The sequence below is a fragment of the Phaseolus vulgaris genome, chromosome 8 (assembly GCF_051622355.1).
Source record: "Phaseolus vulgaris cultivar YP4 chromosome 8, ASM5162235v1, whole genome shotgun sequence".
Classification (NCBI taxonomy): Eukaryota; Viridiplantae; Streptophyta; class Magnoliopsida; order Fabales; family Fabaceae; genus Phaseolus; species Phaseolus vulgaris.
The window spans coordinates 51,837,203-51,859,092 of NC_143505.1; the positions used below are offsets into that span (position 1 = coordinate 51,837,203).

Below are 21,890 nucleotides of genomic sequence, written 5' to 3' on the forward strand. Positions count from 1 at the left end.
TAAGTAAGTAAACTTATTTATACATTAAATATTTATTAAAATTTTCACATTAAATATAAATAATTACATTTAATAATATATGAATGAATATAAATAATCTTATAAATCAAATTTTATCAACTAAAATTAAATAAAATTTAAAATCCACTTTTTTTAATAATATTGAAATACAAAATTTTAATATCTAATAGAAAGATTTTTATCACATTCTTTTAACTTCACATGGTATAATTTGTTGCATTAGAGATGTTTTTTTAATATATGATATTTGTTTACTTTTATTTTATTTACTCTGACACATTACTTTTTGTTTTGAGAAGACATGCTTATTATACCAATAGAACACAATAGTTTTAGAATGAAAAAAATAAATCATATTATATAATATGTATAAAATATGACAATATCATATAGTAATTACTTTATTACTAAAAAAACAAAATCAATTAAAAAAAATAGTTACTATAGTAATTAAATTAGAAATCATTCTAAAAACTAAAAAAAATAATTTTTAAATTAGTTTTTATTATTGTTAAATGGTTTCTAAATTGGTATTTAATTAGCTACCAAGTTTTAATTACCAATTATTTAGTTTCTAAATTTCGTAGAAAAACCTTGTTTGTTAATTAAATATCAATTTATAAATCATTTAATAAAAATAAAAACTAATTTAGAAACTAAAAAATTTGTAGTCTATAAAATGGTATCTAATTTAATCACTATAGCAACTAATTATTTTGTCACTAAAAATTAGTTTTTATTTCATGATTTTCTTGTAGTGATTTTATTCAATTATATACCGATTGACCAAACTTACCCAATAAAAATTACCATTGCATTATTTTTAATATTTTTGTATCATTTTTCAAAATTAAAATACATATGAATTAATAACTTTTTTGCATTTTCTTTTCTTTTCCATCCTTTCATTACACTTTTCGTTACAAACCATTAATAGAGTAACACTATGAGCTAGATGTGATGAGTTAATGTCATCTATATTAAACTAAAATGTTATTTAAAAAAATGGTTTAAAAATAATTCTATAAAATGTATTTAAAATAAGTTTTTTCAACAAAGATTAAGCTTCTTGCCAGTTTCATTTTTTGTGTGTTTTCATCTCCTATTTAAATATGAAATAATGCTTTAATAAATACTAAATGAAATAACATATCAAAAGAATGATGAGTGACAAATCGAATTTCATCATTTTAAAATATTTAAACATATTATTGAATTGATTTTATTTTATTTTCTAAATGTTTTTATAAAACAACTTAAATTTATTAAATTTTCTTTTTTATTTGTAAAAAATATTTCAATTATTACTAAAAAAAATATCAAACAATTGTTAATAGTTAATAGAATATCAATATCGATATCAAAGTTCGTAAAAAAAAATCAATTAATATTGATAATTTTTTTCCTAGATTAACTTTCACTAAAACTATTTTTAATTGAAGTTGATCACAATTATTTAGGCCAATATTGATATGATTATTTTACAATAAATTACAACGTTATTGTTTAGGTTTTTTTCTTATCCTATTCTATAATCGATGTTTGTTGAACAATTTTTCCAACTTCTATTGACAAAAAAAAAACTATATATCCTAATTAGTATTGATAGAAAGTTTTCTAGTAATAATTCAAATAAAATACTAAAAAAATATTTGTGTTGATGATAAAAAACTAATCACTACAAATATAAAAAGAAAACACAACAAAGATTAATAAAAAATATAACCCATGCATGGTAGAACATAACGAACATAACCGAAGTTGAACATGAGAACTTGCACTTCACTATCCTCTCAAACCCCAACCACAAAATCTAAGCTTTGGTTAATGCAATGCCTCAACTCTGCCAAAACCATTCATCATCTAAAACAAACCCATGCTCTTTTTCTCAAGCTCCTCTCCCCACAATCACCCCATCATTACCATTATTTCATGGGTCGTTTCTTATACCGAGTTCTTCATTTACCTACCGAAAACGTCAATCTTTGTTATGCTCGCCAACTGTTTGACACAATGCCAAACTGTCCCAATAGCTTCCTTTGGACCTCCCTCATCCGAGCATTCCTATCCCATCGTGCCCATATACTCCATTGCATTTCTACCTATGCTAGAATGCATCAAAATGGGGTTTTACCATCCGTTCTCACCTTCTCTTCAGTACTTAGCGCGTGTGGGCGAGTCCCGGCCTTGTTTGAAGGAACACAAGTGCATGCCAGGGTGGTGCAGTCAGGGTTTCTGGGAAACAAGATTGTGCAAACTGCACTCCTTGACATGTATGCAAAATCGGGCTATATAATTGACGCACGCGATGTGTTTGATAGGATGGATGACAGGGATGTTGTTGCTTGGACGGCGATGATTTGTGGGTATGCTAAGGTAGGAATGATGGTTGATGCACGGTGGCTCTTTGATAATATGGGAGAAAGGAATTGTTTTACTTGGACTACCATGGTTGCTGGATATGCAAATTGTGAAGACATGAAAGCTGCCAAGGAACTGTATGATGTAATGAGTGACAAGAATGAGATCACTTGGTTTTCAATGATAGCAGGTTATGGTAAGTTAGGTAACGTGGAGGAAGCAAGAAGAGTATTTGATGGAATACCGGGGCTGCAGTCTGCATCTGCTTGTGCTGCAATGCTTGCTTGTTATGCACAGAATGGATACGCAAAGGAAGCTATTTACATGTATGAGAAAATGAGAGAAGAGGAAATCAAAATCACTGAGGTGGCAATTGTGGGGGCTATGTCAGCTTGTGCACAACTGAGGGATATTAGAATGTCAAACACACTAACAGACCATCTTGAGGAGGGTTTCTGTGGTAAGTCCTTCTGTTATTGGTTGTCTGTTATTATTCTGTCGATATGTTTCACACACTAACCTCTGTCCTTTTGCTTGATTTGGAACCCATTGTTATTTTATCTCAGATAGAACACATATTGTTTCCAATGCATTGATCCATATGCACTCAAAATGTGGAAATATAAACTTAGCACTGAAAGAATTCAGTATGATGAGATACAGGGATATGTATGCCTACAGTACAATGATTTCTGCCTTTGCTGAGCATGGGAAATCACGAGATGCTATAACCCTTTTCTTTAAAATGCAAAAGGAAGGATTAAAGCCAAACCCAGTTACATTCATTGGTGTCCTCAATGCTTGTAGCTCTTCTGGTCTTGTTGAAGAAGGTTGTAGGATTTTCCAGATTATGACTGAGGTATTTGGTATTGAGCCCTTACCTGAGCACTATACTTGTATAGTCGATCTCCTTGGGAGGGCTGGGCAACTAGAAAGGGCATATGATCTAATAAAGGAGAATGCAACCTGTGCTGATGCAACAACTTGGAGCTCTTTATTGGCAGCTTGCCGGCTTTACGGCAATGTGGATTTGGGTGAGATTACAGCCAGACATCTCTTTGAGATTGACCCTGACGATTCTGGAAATTATGTGCTTCTAGCAAACACTTATGCATCAAAAGATAAATGGGAGCATGCACAAGAGGTTAAGAAGTTGATTGGTGAAAAGGGAATGAAAAAACCTTCAGGTTATAGTTTGATTCAGTGAGCAATCAAGGAACAGTGTAAAGAAGAAGCACTTTGATTAACCAGTGTATCCTCTCAATCAACATAATGATGTTCTCCTGATCACTTTTGTACTGGTCAACATTGTTGAAGGTTTTTTCAGTAATTGCTGAACAAGCTTTGAATTCCCAGCTTTATTTTCTGAGACATGCATCCAAGATATATCATCATGTTGGTCTACGACCATTTAGTCATGAAGCCATTAAGCAAAGCTGTTAATCCATCATAGAACCGAAACGAGTTTCTTGTGGCTGTTGTATTGGCCTCAAGGTGCAAATATTAAGTTCTCTACTCTGCAGAATTTGTATGCCGGGGAAGAGGATGGGGATGGGGGAGTATAGGATATGTCACAAAATGGGGACTCTACACAGGATATTTACTAAAGATATCATGGACAATGGTGGAGACAGGATCCACATTACTTTGAAATGCAGGTGTTGTTTTGGGGGGAGATGGTTATAATGGTTCTGTGTAGGAGTTTTATTTGGTTGCTTTGAGTAATAACCATCAACAAACAGATATATGGACAAAGATAATTCATAACGGAAAGCAAACAGGAGGATCTTCTCCCTAAAAAATGGAATTACCACCCAATGTGGCATGCAAGGAACACCAGAGGGCTGAGAGTACTCAATTCCTCTCAATCTGACGCAATGCTTGTTGGCAAAAAAGCAGCAGCAAATGTTTCTTACATTCAGGTAGATTCTTTTCCTTGTGCAGTATCTTTCTTCTGCTTATAATTTCTGATTTCTCTTTATTATTTTCTCAATAACTATAGTAGGATCAATATTTTTGGTACATAGGTTGTTAAATAACTTCAAGGAAATGAAGTTATCTATTGAAGGTTCGAGATATTAGTAAAAGAAGAGTTATCTATGAAATATATGAAGGCGAAGTTGCTTGTTTATTATTGCTCGAAGAAGATATTATAATAAAAAAAGTGTATTGGTTGGAATTTTATGTTGAACGTGTCAATCCACAAAAGGTGATAAGTAAACCTTCACATAATTGTACCGTAGAATTTCGTGTAAATAAAATCTACATATAGGTTTTCTTAATTATATTAAACTCTGTAATGTCCAAGTTGGAAATGGCAAAAAGTAAAATGATTTTACTCGTGTTTTTTATCACTATTTATAATTCATATTGTTTTAGTGTCTAGTTTTATTTTTAACATTTATTTCACTAAACTTAACTACTTAAAAAATTAAATTGTTTGTTTGTTTATTCATCTTTATAATTGTAATTTATTACTTTAGTTTTCTTGGTCATTCTTGGGTTTTCTCAATATAAGGAGTAGATTATATGTTATCTGAAAAAGTTAACATATATTAAAATGTTGTCAATTTTTAAATTAAAAATAATATTTCATTGTTAACATATATTAAAAGAACAGAATAATTTTATTCATTTTATTTAAATTATTATTTATCGGTTGTAATAGTTTCATAGAAACTTAAGTATTATCCAAGGTAAGAACATGTTTGCATGTATGTCATATCTTCCATATTTGGTTCTTACTGTAGAGTATAAGTAGATTCATGGAGGGGAACTATCTCATCTCTTAAACTCAAACCCCATATAATATTTATTCTAATACTCAAACATAAATTAATAGCATATATGCAGAAACTTATTCAAATTCAACATAAAATTTTTAAAACATAATTAATAGCATTTATCATCATATATACTTAATTAGTAAAATTTTGTCAATTTTAATTATATATATATATATATATATATATATTCTAAAGTCCCTTAAAGATTTTTATTTTATTTTTTGATACATTGAAAGGACAAATATTCTATTTTTTCGTTCAAAACATAGTTGTCAAATAGTATTGTGCAAATTATGATATTTATGAAGTTGGCTCTGAATAATATCTTGAAATTGTCTTTATTACAAGGAAAATCGATGAGATCAAATGTTTTTAATTATTTTCACAAAAAAAATGCTTTTACTTTTAGATAATTTCTCGATACACTTGTGTTAAATATATAAATTTTCTGTTAAAAGAAAAACAAATATTGCTTGCGCACATAGTTATTTTAAGAAAAAGGTTTCAAATCATTATAGAATTTTCTTGTTTCAGTTGTATTATAAGAAAATCACCAAATAAAAATTAATTTTAGATACCTAAATAATTTATTATTATTTAACTAAATTAGAAACTATTTTATAAATTAAAAAAATTATTAGTGTCAAAATAGTTTCTATTATTAATAAAAATTTATAAAATAATTTTTAAATTGATATTTAATCATTAGTTACCAAAGTTTTAACTAATTGTTTTGCATTCTAAATTAGTCTCTATTAGTCTTTTAGAGACTAATTTAGAATCTAAAATATTAGTAGCTAAAACTTGGTAGTTAATTTAGATACTAATTTAAAAATTATTTTATAGATTTTTATTAATAATAGAAATCACTTTAGATATAAATAATTTTTTAGTCTCTAAAATAATTTAGTCAATATAGTGACTAATTATTTTGTTGTCTCTAATTTTGATTACTATTTAATAATTTTCCTATAGTGTTGATTTGTCACATTGATTTTATTTTTCTTATTTAAAATATGTTTTTAATTAAAAGTCTTTACTATTTTTTTTTTGAAACAATAATAGTGTGGGATTAAAAAAAAAGTTAAAAAACAATACAAACACATAATACTTATAATATTAAGAAAATTAAAATAAAATTATTGTAGTGGTAATCACCCTCTCAGACCAACAGCTAGTTAGGTTTCCTTGATTAATGGTATAATAATTATAATTTGACTTAAAAAATTAGCATTTTCTTACCTGTGCCAATGGTGTTCTAAATACATATTAGAGCATTTGCGATATCTTCCCTTAATATAGTGACTTAATCACTTTTAGTTAATTTTTTCTGGCATTAACCGCTTTTCTACTATAAATTAGTTTCTAATTGTGCTTTCTAATATTAACTCTCCTTTTTACAAAATTATCTTACTTAAATTAGTTTATTTGTGATGTTGTCTTCTTTACCATAAAGATTATCACACTTGCAACAAAACAATAAGCCAGTGAATCATTTGTTCTGTTCTTAACATCGTATTCTAAATATAGTAGTTCTAATTATAATATATATATGTCTTTGATGTTTGTTTGCCTTCTGTTCATTCACTACATTCAATTTATCTTTCTCATTAACTATTGAATATGTTCTAAGGATTTAAATTGAGTTCGTGAGATGGACGTGGATACATTGTTTGCTTCAATTAATCAGATCAATGTTTCTGATCATACTGCGGTATGTGATGTTTGCCTTCACACTCCACCCAATATTGCATCAGATGGCATATGGGGAAGACATACCACAGAAGGGTCACCTTTAAAGTCATCTATGCCAGTATTTCTACTCCAAGTGATTTTGATTTATACTATAACAAGAATTTTGAATTTCCCTTTAAAGAAGCTGGGTTTTCCTGCCCTTTTTTCACAATTGATGGTAAGTTCTCTCCTCATAGTGTATGCTTTACTAAATAATAGGCTTCCTTATTCCATTGCTGCAATTGAAGAACAATAAAGGATTGGTTTATTATAAAGATGGTTATGGAATCTTGAAGCATACAATATATAGGAAAATTAACATAGAGCAGATTTGGATTGATCAACATCTGTAATATGTCTAACAAAATGAATTATCTTTATTTGAAGGCTGGGCTCATTCTAGGACCATCTTTGGGTATATGGGAGAAAGAGAAGACAATGTTGTTTCCTTATGGAAGTCAAGATACACTTGCTACTATAGCATCACTTGGTTATATGATATTTGTCTTTGAGAATGGTGTAAAAATGGATTTTAGCATGATCACCAGAACAGGAAGACAAGGATGGATCATTTCCCTTTTGGGGTTGCTATTTCCTCTACTAATTTGTTATCCATCTTTAGAATACATTTCACAACTTACAACCCAGGGTATAACAGACAAAGTGCATTCAACTGTTGTTTTATTGATGACACAGAACATGACTTCATTTGCAGTGATTGCTTCTGTCCTCGATGACCTTCAAATCCTAAACTCTGAACTCGGAAGATTGGCATTATCTTCTTCACTGGTGGGTGACACGCTAAGTAATATTCTTGTAGTTGTATTGGCAGCCTTTGATAGCAAGAAAGAGAATGGACATGGTATAAATGTGGTTTTCCTTCTTGCCGTAATAATCATCATTTTCTTTGTCTATCGGCCCGCAATGTTCATGGTGATTGAGCACACACCAGAAAGCCAAGAAGTGAAGGATGTTTACATTAACGTTATCATTGGGTTTCTCTTTGTTTTGGGTTGGTCCTCACTGCTCTTCGATATAGAATTCATCCTTCTACCTTTTCTTTATGGATTGGCTACACCAGATGGACCTCCATTAGGATCTTCATTAGTTAAAAGGATTCATACTTTTGGTTTAGAATTTCTTATGCCAATCTTCGTGACTACATGTGCAATGAAGATGAATTATTCCTTGCTAGTGTTCACATCACCAATATTTCTCAGTTCCGTCCTTATGATCCTTATGGGTCATTTCATGAAAATTATAGCTTACATAGCATCTTCACTCTATTTCAAGATATCACTAAAGGATGCGATGGCTCTTGCCCTCCTTCTAGATTGCAAAGGAGTTGTGGAAGTAGCCATGTATAGCTCTGCATTGGACAAAAGGGTACTCCTCTTTCCCCCTTTCTATTCATTTATTCACCTATCTATTTATACTTGTGTAAAAGAAACATACCATGTGAAAGTTGAATGAGACAGTAAGAGATTGACTCTTCAAACACTCATGATCTCATTAGATAGTTCATTAAGTAGAAGTGCTTTAGATGGCAAATCAAAATTTCTTCTAGCTTCTTTTCTAAACCGTTAATCAAATTTTAAATTTCATTTTTGACCAAATACTTATATGCAGGACATCCAACCTGCACTTTATACAGTGGTTATAACAATGATCATGATCTCAAATACTGTTTCTCAATTGATGGTGAAACGTTTGTATGACCCTTCAAGGAAATATTTTGGCTACCAGAAAAGGAACATTTTTGATTTAAAATTTGACTCGAATCTCCGGATCCTAGTTTGTATTCATAAACAGCATCACACAATACCTATAATGTCAGCTCTTGATTTATGTAATCCTACACCATTATATCCAACCTCTGTGGATGTTCTGCATCTGATTGAACTAGTAGGGCGTTCCACCCCAATTTTCATTTCTCACAAGATGAAGAGAGATGTTCCTTCTCATGCAAGAAACTCCTACTCGGAGAATGTAATCCTTTCCTTCAAACTCTATGAAGATGAAAAACTAGGTGCAACAACAATATACCCTTACACAGCAATATCTCCACCTAAATTGATGCATGAAGATGTGTGCTTCCTTGCATTGGATAAAGTTGCATCAATCATCATTCTTCCTTTTCATAGAAAATGGTCTTTTGATGGAAAAGTTGATCACGAGGACAAGACAGTGAGGCTACTGAATTGTAAGGTGATGGAGAAGGCTCCATGCTCGGTTGGAATATTAGTGACTCGTTTTGTTCGTAAAAATGATTCACCACTTCGATTAGCCATGATCTTTTTGGGTGGAGATGATGATAGAGAGGCTTTGTACTTAGCCAATCGAGCAGCCCAAGACATTGCTAACGTTAACCTTGTGGTGTATCACATTACAGGTGAAAACAATGATGAAAATGAAAACGAGGACATTATGCTTGATCGAACAATATTAAAAGACTTCAAAAGGGAATCTTCTCGTTTGAAAAATATTGTTTATAAGGGAATAATAGTGGAGGGTGGTGCCCAAATAGCTTCTGTTCTTCAACAAATGACCGAGGATCATGACTTTTTTATAGTTGGCAGACGCCATGGTATTGACTGTCCTGAAACAAAAGGGCTTCAACAATGGAGTGAGTTTTCAGAGTTAGGCCTCATAGGTGATTTTCTTGCTTCTACAGATCTTGATTGCAAATCCTCTGTTTTGGTCGTGCAACAACAAAACTTTTACCATTAATAATAATAAGCATTTTTGTTGCATCAAAAACATCAATTTAACTATTGTGTCTCCAAATATAGTTATATGTTGCATGTGATAAGTTATAACAATTGCGTGTAATCATAAAACCTTCTATGACGATCTAATGTTCATAACATGTTTAATAAAGGAAAAATCATTTACAACGCGATTAAGTTATTTTTACTTATAAAATTAACCATAAATGGTAATTACATTGCTAGTTATTGCTACTTTTAACCAGTTGTTCAAATACATCATTAATGCACGAATTAATGATATTTGAAAGATGAATATAATTATACATAAAAGACTTTCAGTGAAATATATGAAAATAATTTACCTCAACTAATTAGAATGTTTACATCATGATACTAAAGGAAGGATATATATTATACGTGATATTATATACATTGCATATAGTTTCTCTATTTAAATTTGTACTCGGACGACCGAGACAATGCAAGTGGGCTGGTCAGGAACTTGACCATTCGGCTGCATAACCATAATGAGAAGGTCACACGACAGCACGTGACCGACCAACCCATGACGGTGAGTCAGGGTTGACCAAGTCAGCATGGTTAATCCACAATTAAGGGTTGTTTAGCACAACTCTAACCATGAACCAACCCCCTAATCCGGTCCACCAACAAAGGCCCATTAAGGTAATATAAATAGCACACATTCCAAGAACCAGGTACGTCATTATCTATAGTACTCTGACACCCGAGTGCCGACACCCTAACTGACTTGAGCGTTGGAGTGTCTTATGTAGGTACCACCCCCGTCTGTGGAGCCAGACGATCGAGAGGAGGAAGGAGAAACAAGAAGCTTGGAGTGTTAGTGATCTACCGAAGACAGAGGCAGAAGGAATCGTTCTCTAGGCCCCGAACCCGTTCGAGAACAAAATTAATTATAAAACAAAAGAAAACATCGACATGAGAAGACACAAATTTCTACGCACAAGTTAAATCTAATAATGTTGTATATTAAGATTCAAAGATTACAGTGTCAAAATTACAAAAGGAATATATCCTGTCCATATTGCTTTTTAACAATAATAATTTGACAGACAAAGATGTATGCAGGGACATATATCTATTACACTCTCATCTATGATAAATTTTTTCAAATCTATATTTATGTCTTAGTGGTTGTATCAGTGGTAGAGAAAAACATTATTATGTCCTTCACAAAGTAATACCTTTCTAAGTAATACTTATTGAATATCAAGTTTACAACAACTTTTTTTCAATATTAATTTCTTATTGTTCGAAGTGACGTTAAAAAATATTTGGAATTTTTAGTCTTAGAGAGAAATTAAGAAGTGATAATCAGGAGTGACTTGAGTATTCAGTTTATAGTTTTTTTTTTTATAGTGAAATCCTTTAAGAGTTTTTAAAGAAAAACTAGACTTATCCCAAGCGTTAGGGTGAACCAATATAAATTTTTTGTGTCATTTTTGTTGTATAGACAATTCATTCTTAGAGTCTAGTGTTTGTACAAAAAAGTTTTGTTTTCTATTTCATTTTTGTTGTATAGACAATTCATTTTTAGAGTCTAGTGTTTGTACAAAAAAGTTTTGTTTTCTATTTCATTTTTCTTCTAGAGTTTTCTTGTTACTTCAATTGATCTCATTACTCACAGAGAGGGTCTGAACCATTGTTTAATAAATATGATGAATAGGTAGATTTTAATGATTTATATTTAGTTATTAAAGCTTATAATGAAATTCCTATTTTTAGATATTTAAAAGTTTTCAAAATGGTTAAAAAAATATTTGAAAACTGTGACTAAAGAACTTAAAGTGAAAAAATGAAAAATTGTATGAATAGGACCAGTTTGAAACGAAATCATGAAAATTAGGGTTCAACTCTTGAAAAACTTAAAAAAAAAATTGATATTAAGAAGCAAAAATTGAGAGAAAAGTTTATCCTCAAATGTTTGTAAAATAGTATATAATCTACTGGCTGAAAATGCAACACTAAGAAAGGTCATTTCCCAAATTGAGGTGGTCAACAAAAGACTTGAGCTTTTGATAAGAACATCAAGAAAACTTTATGGTAAAGTAGGAATTGACTATGAAGAAAATCTGTCTCCTAAAAATCTCATGCATCTTTTTATCAAGCATTGCATTGTGGTATTCCTAAAAAGGAACCATATAGAAAAACTAACATAAAATGATCCAAGTTCATTTGGTACTTTAGATAAAAAAGAATACCTATTGTAGATATGTTTATTACTAGCAAGCAAACACTTATCATAGTAATTGGACAATAGGTGTTCACGATACATAAAAGGAGAAAAACATGTTTCCTACTCTTGAAACCAAGAATGGAGGAATAATGTTTGAAGCAGCAAAAAAAGAATACTAATTGAAGTTGGTCTAATAGGTATGAAACTTTTTCCTTCAATTAATAATGTTATTTTACTATACCGTCTAAAGCATAAGCTTTTTAGCACAAGTTAATGGTATGACAAGATATAATGTTTTCTACAAAAACTAATTTATAGTCAAGATTGTGATGGATTATGTTGTTTACCGCCAATAGACAAGACAATCTATGTAAGGTTGAATTAGACATGTTATCGCCTCATAATGTCTTGAGCTCATAAAATAAGATCATTTAGTCTAACATAGAAAACATGGTCTTACAAATTTGATATTAATCTTAAAATTGCAAAAACATAACCTCCAATGGGGTTTGCCAATAACAACAACAATCTTTTTTATGAAACACAAATAAAAAGAAAACAAGTTAAAACACTTTTCTAAAGTATGAACAACGTACCAACATAAATGTCTCTTGAGATTATACACTTGAACTTATTTAGTCGAATTATAATTACATTTTTCAATGGTAAATAATATGGTATAGTCATAGTAGACAATTATACTAGATAGACATGGGTGAAACTCTTAGTTTACAAGGATGAATCATTCAAAATCTTTTATAAATTTTTCAAATACGTTCAAAACAAAACAAAAAAGTATATCCATTGTTTCAATTATAAGTGATCATGATAGCGAATTCAAAAATGAAAACTTTCAAGATTTTTAAGACTTGAGAAGGTGGATGACTTTTTACAAGATAAAATGTAATTCAATAAGAGTAAAAACATAATTTTAAAAAATGAAATCCAAATGCAATTAGCTATCAAATATAACTGAAAAAAGTTTAGGGTTTCTAATGTTTTTCATTTCATATTTATCTTATACATGTGATTATAAGATTTAAGGATAAATATGATGGACATTAAATTTTATTCTTCATTTCATTTATTATTTTTTGTCATTTTTAGACTATAAGCTTCCTGAGTAAAGATCCACTATGAATTAAATAATTCATTTAATATGAAGTTAACATTTTTCTATTAAAAAATAATCTATTTGACAATGGACTAAACCAATATAACAAAATTCAAACAAGAGATAAGAGCATAACTTGTAATAAGAAAATTCAATTTCTTGCATAATAATTCTAGAAACTATAGGATTTTATAAAAAAAAAAAAAAAAAAAAACACTTTTTTTGTGATTCAAAGGTAAGTTTATGTATTTTGTCATTAATGCGAGACAGACACAACTTTACTTAGACTTTTATTGCATTGAAGTTGTCTCATTAAAAAAAGACTCTTTAAGTCATAAAAAAAAGTTAAAATGATTTTGGTTCATTAAGATGTGTCATGGTTACTTTAATTCATTTTTTACTCATTAAAGTTGTGTCTATGTGCAAGCATTTAGCCTGTCCATTAAAGCACAACTTATACACATTTAACCTAAAATGGTGTTTAGAGTACAACTTACCTATTTACATAAATTCTTCTAAATTTATCCATATTTAATATTTGCAAATCAAATTACACCGTTTGAAAAAATTGTTTATTTTTATAACTTCTTATGTTATTGATATTTGAATGAATGATTATGAATGTCTTAATTGATAAATAGTTAATACTACATACACACCTACTAGTCATGCAAATATTCAACTCACTCTTGAATACATAAGTTATAAGTAAGATTTGAAAGCTTATAAATGTAAATTATGGTCATACGCACAATGTAATAATTAAAGAATATTTTTTATTTAATAAAATAATAATTTGAACTAATTTTTAAATATAGTTGCGTTATTTATACTATTTTTATATATTAAAAATTCATTTACATATACTTTTAGTCGGGTGTCTCTCCTTATATATATAGTGCCTATTAGTAAAAGGATTTATATAATATATGCATATGTAAATATAATAGAAACAACGGAAAAAAAATTACACTACCTTTATAAACTTAAATAGTTATATATATATATATATATATATATATATATATATGGGGTCATATACTATCATCTTATATTTAATATTTATGATTACTAAATTATTTCAAAATAATAAACTTAAAAACAATTGTTTATATATACTTTTTTTACTATTTAAAAATCATTTGAATACAATAAAATAAATAAATTAAATATGTGTACGATAATACATGTCATCTAATATTTAATATTTTAAATATAATAATTTTTAAATAAATATTTTCTTCTAAATAAAACTAACCACGTAGTTTTTTACTATTTTCACTTGTTACATGATTTGTAAAAATATGAAATATAATTCCCGTAATATAAGTTATTAAAAATTATATAGTTTCACTCAAATATTAAAAATATTAAAATTTTAAAAACTATAAATATAAATTCACACTTTTTTGTAAGAAAATTATGCAACTTTGATTTTTTATTGCGAATAAAATGTGTATAAGTGAGATTAATTAATATTCTATTAGATTAAAATAAATATTTCCACATATATTTTTTGAAGTAACCAAAAACTATTTTCTTGTATACATTTGTTTATTTAAAGGAGAAATAATCTCTTACAACATTATATTAATTCCGTTGGGACAATATGTATGTACAAAAATAAACAGAGTGAAAATAATTATTTGATTAAATTAATAGTTAACATGTTAAATAGTTTTGGAATAATTATGTACTTTTATTACATTAAATAATATGTTACTTTACAAGTAATCACAAAATTATAAATAATATTAAAGAGAAAAAACTTTTCCAAATATTTAGTAACATTGGCCCATGCAGGTCTCGAACCTGCGACCTTCGCGTTATTAGCACGACGCTCTAACCAGCTGAGCTAATAGGCCACGTTAAAAATAATAAAGAATAGTATTATAATTGTTCTTTAATAATACACTTTGTATATATTTCGAATAAAATGGGTACATGCAATAAATGAGTATAATAAAATGGGTACATTTAATAAATAAGTATAAATAAAATGGGTACATTTAAAAAATGAAGATTATATTGATTAATTTTGATAATATATTATTTTAGTAAGTATATTATAATCCAAAAAAAGTATCAACATTATTTCTTTTGTTCTGGTTTGCAATTGAATTCAAAATTAGGTTTGTAATAATGTTTGGTACAACAAAGGAATCTTAAAGAAAAACAAAGAAATAAAAGACATTAGGACTACTTTATTTGCATAGGTTCTTGATGGTTCAAGTTTATTTTTTCTAAAATATATGTCAACTCGGTTTTGTATACGTTGCTTCTAAATTTTGATCTTACTATTCTTTGATAAAATAATTCATATTTTAATCATACAATTTTTTAAAAATTAATGTATATTATTTAAATAGTAAAATAAATTTTTAAATACAACAATTTTAAAAGTGTAATGCATATCTTTTTAATATTAATTAAATCTCAATTGAATAAATGAAATATGATAAAAAAAATTATTGTAATTATTCACTATTTGAAGTAATGTCAGTGTCTAAATTGTTCTTTCGTATTTGATACTTTTGCTTGTTTCTTTATTTGAAGTCTCAATTCTAGGGGAGGCTAAAACGGTTTAACCAAAACTGGTTGTGTACTTATTCTATCTATGAGTGGTTGGTGTACTTGTTGTAATCAAGTGTTTTGATTAGTTGAATCTCTTTGAGTAGTTTTTGTAAGGAAGTACTGGATGTAATATGTGAGTTTGGGTGAACCAGTATCAAATTTGTTTGTGTTACTTGTGTACTAGTCTATTTATCAGTGAGAAGATTCAAGGCTCCATTCAATCCTTCTTCTACAACCAATTGTTTTTAAGCTTCAATCAAATAAAAGGAGGCATAATGAGAAAAAAATGTCCTATGACTGCCCCAATGAAAACCTTAATCCACTCAATTTTCTCCAAAATTCAAGCAGACTGGTGAATAATCAATTAGGTGTCTTAAGTGTGGACAAGATCATTATGCTTAAGATTTTCATCTTAAACAATACCAAAACTAGACTATTCAACAATGCAAAATGATAAAGTGGCATAGATTGTTCTAAGAAAGCGTGCATATAATTATTTATTCATGAGACACATAGTAGAATTTTTTATCTGTTAATTGAACCTTTATCAAACTTTTAACAAATTCGAAAAAACAGTAGAGGTACTAATTGTGGCAATAACCTAGTATTATTTGGCTACTCAATTTTCTTCCCAAGTAGTAATGAGAGTAAAATTAATGCAAGCAATCAAAGTACCTATGTTCGCACCTCCGCTCACACTACCTTCTACTCCTACACCGTTAATGCCTACACCAGCACCACGACGACCACCCGCAACTTCCTCCTCCTCTTCCAATGGCTCTATGTATTAAGGTGATTAAAAAACTTACCCACTCCAATACCTAAAAGCTAACAATAACTTTGAAGCTTGAAGAAGAGCAAAGTGAGAAAATTCTTTTACAACAATAATAATATTGACTAATTTATTCTTATTTTAAAATAAAGCAATTGTTCAACTATTCTAATTCTTTTTGGATTAAATTGTTTTAGTTTAAATGAATTGTGTATTTTTTTTTATAATCTCTAAACGGACAAAAATGTGAAATTATCTATTAAATAAGCTTTAATATATTTTGAATTTGTATTTAATTCAACGCTAAATAAATGATATCAAAAGTTTTCGGTTACTCTAACATTTAAAAAATTTAGATTTAAAAGTAATAATTTATTTCGAATTTTTAGTTCAAATAATAACATAATATTAAAGTATTATTATTATTATTAAAATAAACAATTACATTTAACAATTGAAAACAAATCGGTGGCTAAAAAGTAAACATATTCAGTGGTTGATTTAGTGGCAGAAATAAGCAGTTACATTTAGCAGTCGAAAGCAAATCAATGGCTAAAAAATAAACAAATTTGGTGGCTGATTCGGTCGCAGATATATTTTTTCGAATTTATTCAAAACAACCACCACTTTAACAATCAATGGTTTTGTCACTCTCATGTTCAGTCATTGATTCCGTCGTTAAACTAACTAACCTCATTAATAATTCATTCGGTCGCAGATTTGACATTGAGGGTATTCATTGGCTATTTCAATCGTAAATTGCGACCACTCATTTTCGGTCACTGAATTCGGTGACTAAAATATTATTTTCTTGTAGTGATTAAAGGTAAAACTTTAATCTTAGAAAAAAAAATCATTCATTTATTTTTAATGATTGTGTTCAACACCTTGACTTGTCATTCTCCTTTCTAGATATTAGTTTGGTTGTTTTGACCCTGAGTAAATATGTAATTACCAATAAAGTATGTCTACATTGTCATTTGTTCATTGAAAATAAGAAATTTATTGTAAGTTTAATTTTTATACCTTTGTCAAAATTGGATGTAGTTTTAGTTATGAACCGATTATCTTTCTAAATTGTGTAGAGAAGTCTGTAGTATTTTCTAATTTTAAGGATATTTTGAATTCATTTACCAACTTAATAAGTGAGCTTTTAGAAAATGAATTTCAAGATATTTGTTATTATATTGTATGGAAGTGAAACGAAGTTAATTTAAAAATTTATAGTAGTTGTTCAAAATTTTATTGAAGTTTTTTCGATGATATTCGTGATTTACAATCCTATAAAGAGATCAAATTTGTAATAGATTTGATGTTTGAAACTGGACCAATTTCAATAGCATCATATAAGATGTCATCTTTTGAACTAGAAGAACTGAAGAAACAACTGGAAAAATTACTTGAAAAATAATTCAATCACCTTGGGGATCTCCTATTTTATTAGTTAAAAAGAAAAATGAAAGTTTTAGGTTGTGTGTAGATTATCGTCAGTTAAATAAATTCACTATAAAAAATAAATGCACTTTCTCTATGATAGATGATATGATGGACCGATTAAGAGAAACATATGCATTATTGATAAGTGCCATGATTTAGTGATATTTTATGAAAAAGATAGGCACTTATGAATTTTAATTATTGATATAGTTATAATCCAACCTTAAATTTAGGAATTTGAATATTTTTACTTATTTTTGGATTATGAGATGATTAAGAACTATTTATTCCCAAGTTTGTGCTAATTTCAGGAATTTAGGGGAAGATGGAGATAAAGAGCTAAATGAGGAATAGAAAAGTTAGAGACAAGGAGTAAAGACAAAGTTGTGGCATTCAAAATTCGCCAAGAACTCGCCCAAATGAGTTTACTCCAGAGGCAAAACTTGCTCTATGGAGCAAACTCGCCAAGGACTCGCCCATGCTCACCTAAGACTTTCTTAGAACTCTCTCAGGCTTGCTTAAGCGAGTTTCTCCAGTGAAGTTGGTTTTTATTCTCGTGAAACTCACTTAAGCAAGCAATATCTCGCTTGAGCGAGATGCCACTTAACCTACATAAAGGAGGTCGTCGTTAAGGAGAAACATTCTGGATCTTTTTTTCTTACTTTCAATGCTTGTAATGACCAATATGAATGGCTAAGTCTTCCATTTGGGATTGAAAGTATTTTGTTCAAACTCTTATGTATTGAGGTCATAATTATTTATAATATTTTGTTCTTGATTGATATTGGTATTATCATTTTATTCTTAAAGCTTGAATCTTTATTCATAATTTTGATCATTAGATTTGACTGAAAAGTACTTATGAGTATCTGACCTAAATGATAACGTTTAACATATTTGAATGATAAGAATAGATTTGAAATGTTAACATATGTTTGTAATGATAAAAATATTTTTATAAATATGTGAGGAATCAATATTTAGGAGACAATCTTAATAATTTTATATGCGAAGAATCAATATGAATGATTTTTATATGTGCATCAATGTCAATTAAGTTAGAATGTTATATGTTTTTATTCGTTGAAAATACAAACGAGTGAGAAGAATTAATCCCAATCCCAAATTTCTCAATTTCAATTATCTTAATCGTTTACTTTGTTTTCATTTAATTTATCACATAAATTTATGATACCTATAACCTTTCAATCAAACTTTGGCACATCTTTTGATATTTAGTGAATATTATACCTTGAGATTTTAAAATAATTGGTTCCTTATGGGTTCAATATTTGTCTTTAGGGACAATTTATTATTTCTGACTCGATATACTTGTCGAAATAAGTCATCAATTATCTAACATAGATTTAAGGTCAAAGTATTATCAATTTAGGGTAAAGGCAAAAAAAATACAAAAAAATGTATTAAAGAATTAAGTATGGACATTATGAATATTAAGTGATGCCTTTTGGTGTGACCATACTTCTACAGTATTCATGGATTATATGAATAAGATATTTTGTCTATTTTTAGATAATTTTGTAGTTGTTTTCATAGATGACATTTGTTGAACTTTTGGCAAGCATATTAAAATCAATTGCAGTATAATAGTTTAATAGGTAAGAGTTTTGAACCCATGAAAAACAAATTTAATTCAAATTCAAAGTTTTATTACCCAAAGTATATATATAGAGAGAATAATGATGTTCATGAAGGATTGATGGTGAAAAGAACTAAATTGCATCTAAAAGTGTAAAGAGTAACATCATAATTTAATTAAAGAGATAAGTGAGCAAAACTGGGATTGAATTTCATCTATCTCATTCGTTTGTATTTTGAATAGTGAGATATATAACATTCAAAACTAAGTCATTTATATTAATTCCTCATATCGATTCATCCAGATACAGAAGAAAGAGTTCTACTTCTCTATTGATTCAAACGTTCTACCTACGAGATAGGGATAGAGAAAGAGGAAAAAACCTGAGGATTTCACATAGTACTTTTGATCGAAAAATCGATCTGATTTTTTTCATACTTTTCGCTTAATGATGAAATGAGTCAGATTCTATAGGACCAAACCTTGTGGGAGTTAAGAAATGATGAAAGAAAAGAAAAAAAAAAGAAAGTAAATAAAAATGAAGTAGAAGAGTCATGATTTCAAACGAAAAAATTTAAACTTGATTGAAAAGGATCTTTTTGATTATGATTGATCGCGAAAGATTTCTTGTTCTTATTAGAAGATTGTGATTGGATCGACATATGTTTGGTAAAAAGAAAGAAAAAATCTTCTTCTTTTAGAAGAATTAAAAGGAAAGTGTTCAATTGGAACATGAAAACGTGACTGAATTGGTCTTAGTTACTCTTCAGAACGGAATAGAAGAAGAGGAGAGATTCTCAATCCGAACTAGGAAACAGATCTTAAGCTAATCGATTCTTACACAAGCGAGAAGAGTAGTTCATCATGAAGAAAATTATTCTCGCTCAAACGAACCAAACAGACCAATTCTCGTTTGAGCAAGAATGGCACTAAAAATATTCACTCTTTGGGCAACTCTCGCTTAAGCGAGTTGATTCTTGCCCAGACATGAATGCCTTTACAAGTCACCTTTTCTTTTGAACAATTCTTGCTCACACAATCCTTTTCTAGCTTGAGCGAAAATTTCATTGAGAAACCTCATTCTTTGGATACTTTTAACTTGAGCGAGCAATTGGAAGAAGCTTCATCTTTGTTCCATTTTCTTGATTTCTTCACAAGTCTTTCATTCATTTCCTTCATCCATCCTTGATTTACTGAAACTTGTACAAAAAATGGCATCAAATGTCTCTATTAGGCAATTGCAGCTGTCTACATGTGCTTAACCTATTATATCCTGAGAATAACAAGATCCACTCAAATGGATGAGCCTCCTTGTGGTGGTCCTATAGGGTAAATCAAATGATGGATAATACAAGATTATCAAGTTGGAATTGAAATGTTGTAAGTGCAGATAATGTAGTCCTTTGTCTGTAGTCTCGTAGCTAGACCTCACAAGACTTCCTAAACTTGATAAGTTTGTTTATGAGCCCTAACTTATTTATCTTCCTTCCATGAGACATAAACTTCAGCTCGTCACAATCTTACAATTTCTAATAACAATTTATGTATTTAAAATGCATAACATAGATAACTTAATTTATATCCACATAATTTCATGCCACTTTATCCCATAGCCGATAAGCAAAGCAATATGTCTCTCATAATTTAGGAGTAATGAGGTATCCAGAGGCCCTCCTAGATATGTATCATCCTCCACCACCTAAGGTTTCTCGACCTCAAAATTCTCCTCTTTGTGTTCCTCCTCATGAATGAAACTAGGTCCCTATGTTCTTTTTATCTTACGAAGGCAGTTAATCTCACATGATCAAAATGATAACTATCTTTTCATGTTCTAACCATGTTTATTTGCAAATACACAAACAAAAAATATGAATATCATTAACTAAAGTCGTAATATAAACTTAAAAGAAAAAACCTTGAAAAAATTATCTAAAAACATGTTTCAATTTAGACAATTTGAAACATATTCCAAAATACTATACTACTATCTCATTGTTGTTTTTGAAAAAAAAAAAGGTAAATTCACTTTTTTTTACGTCATGAATTCTAGAAAAATCTTAGATTGGTTATTTCAGAAACCTCATGGATTGTTCTTTCTAGAATTAGTGCATTGTTAATGTTTTGAATTGTACATTCTGGAAATATGTTCTAGAATGACCAATCTAAAACATGTTATAAGATCTAAAAACATGTTTAAGAATGAATCCAAAACCTAACAATCTAAATTATCTATTCTTTCGCGGAAACAACAATGAAGTAGCAGTACAACTATCACAATCTTAACTTGTCAATTTTAGGTGTTAGAAAAAAAAACAATATGTACTACAACGACGACACTACGTTATGGTGTGTAGTGATAGTGGAAATCAATGTAATCGTGCAAAGTAAAAACACAACGAAGTATTAAGTTTCAAGCTAAATTCTAAGTCAAAAGTATTTTGGTCTTTTTGCCTTTTCAATGGGGGTGTAAGTAGTAATTATGGGATGCAGGAAGAAAAAGGCGAGAGTATTTGCCCACGGCTTCTTCTTCCTGCACCCCTACATTTTTCTTCTTGCACCCACAAT

At 29.2% G+C, this 21,890-nt stretch overlaps 2 protein-coding genes and 1 non-coding gene across 4 annotated transcripts; 2 read left to right on the top strand and 1 right to left on the bottom strand.

Moving 5' to 3' along the window:
- Positions 1-1,758: 1,758 nt before the first annotated feature.
- LOC150025646 (putative pentatricopeptide repeat-containing protein At5g37570) lies at positions 1,759-4,567 on the top strand. The gene is made up of 3 exons (XM_068632718.2): positions 1,759-2,842; positions 2,949-4,304; positions 4,410-4,567. The coding sequence occupies exons 1-2, from the start codon at positions 1,789-1,791 to the stop codon at positions 3,587-3,589; spliced, it is 1,695 nt and encodes a 564-aa protein (XP_068488819.1). The 5' UTR covers positions 1,759-1,788; the 3' UTR covers positions 3,590-4,304; positions 4,410-4,567.
- Positions 4,166-9,662, top strand: LOC137826651 (cation/H(+) antiporter 3). Of its 2 annotated transcripts, XM_068632717.2 has the most exons (4): positions 4,166-4,304; positions 6,802-7,080; positions 7,290-8,288; positions 8,532-9,662. In XM_068632717.2, exons 2-4 carry the CDS (start codon positions 6,823-6,825, stop codon positions 9,630-9,632), a joined length of 2,358 nt encoding a protein of 785 aa, XP_068488818.1. In that variant the 5' UTR covers positions 4,166-4,304; positions 6,802-6,822; the 3' UTR covers positions 9,633-9,662. The 2 variants fall into 2 exon arrangements, with proteins under 2 accessions (XP_068488818.1, XP_090150769.1); XM_090294643.1 differs by lacking the exon at positions 4,166-4,304 and having other exon boundaries at positions 6,747-7,080.
- Positions 9,663-14,733: 5,071 nt separating this feature from the next.
- TRNAI-AAU (transfer RNA isoleucine (anticodon AAU)) lies at positions 14,734-14,807 on the bottom strand. The gene has a single exon. It is a non-coding gene; the product is annotated as a tRNA-Ile (tRNA).
- Between the last annotated feature and the right edge of the window lie 7,083 nt (positions 14,808-21,890).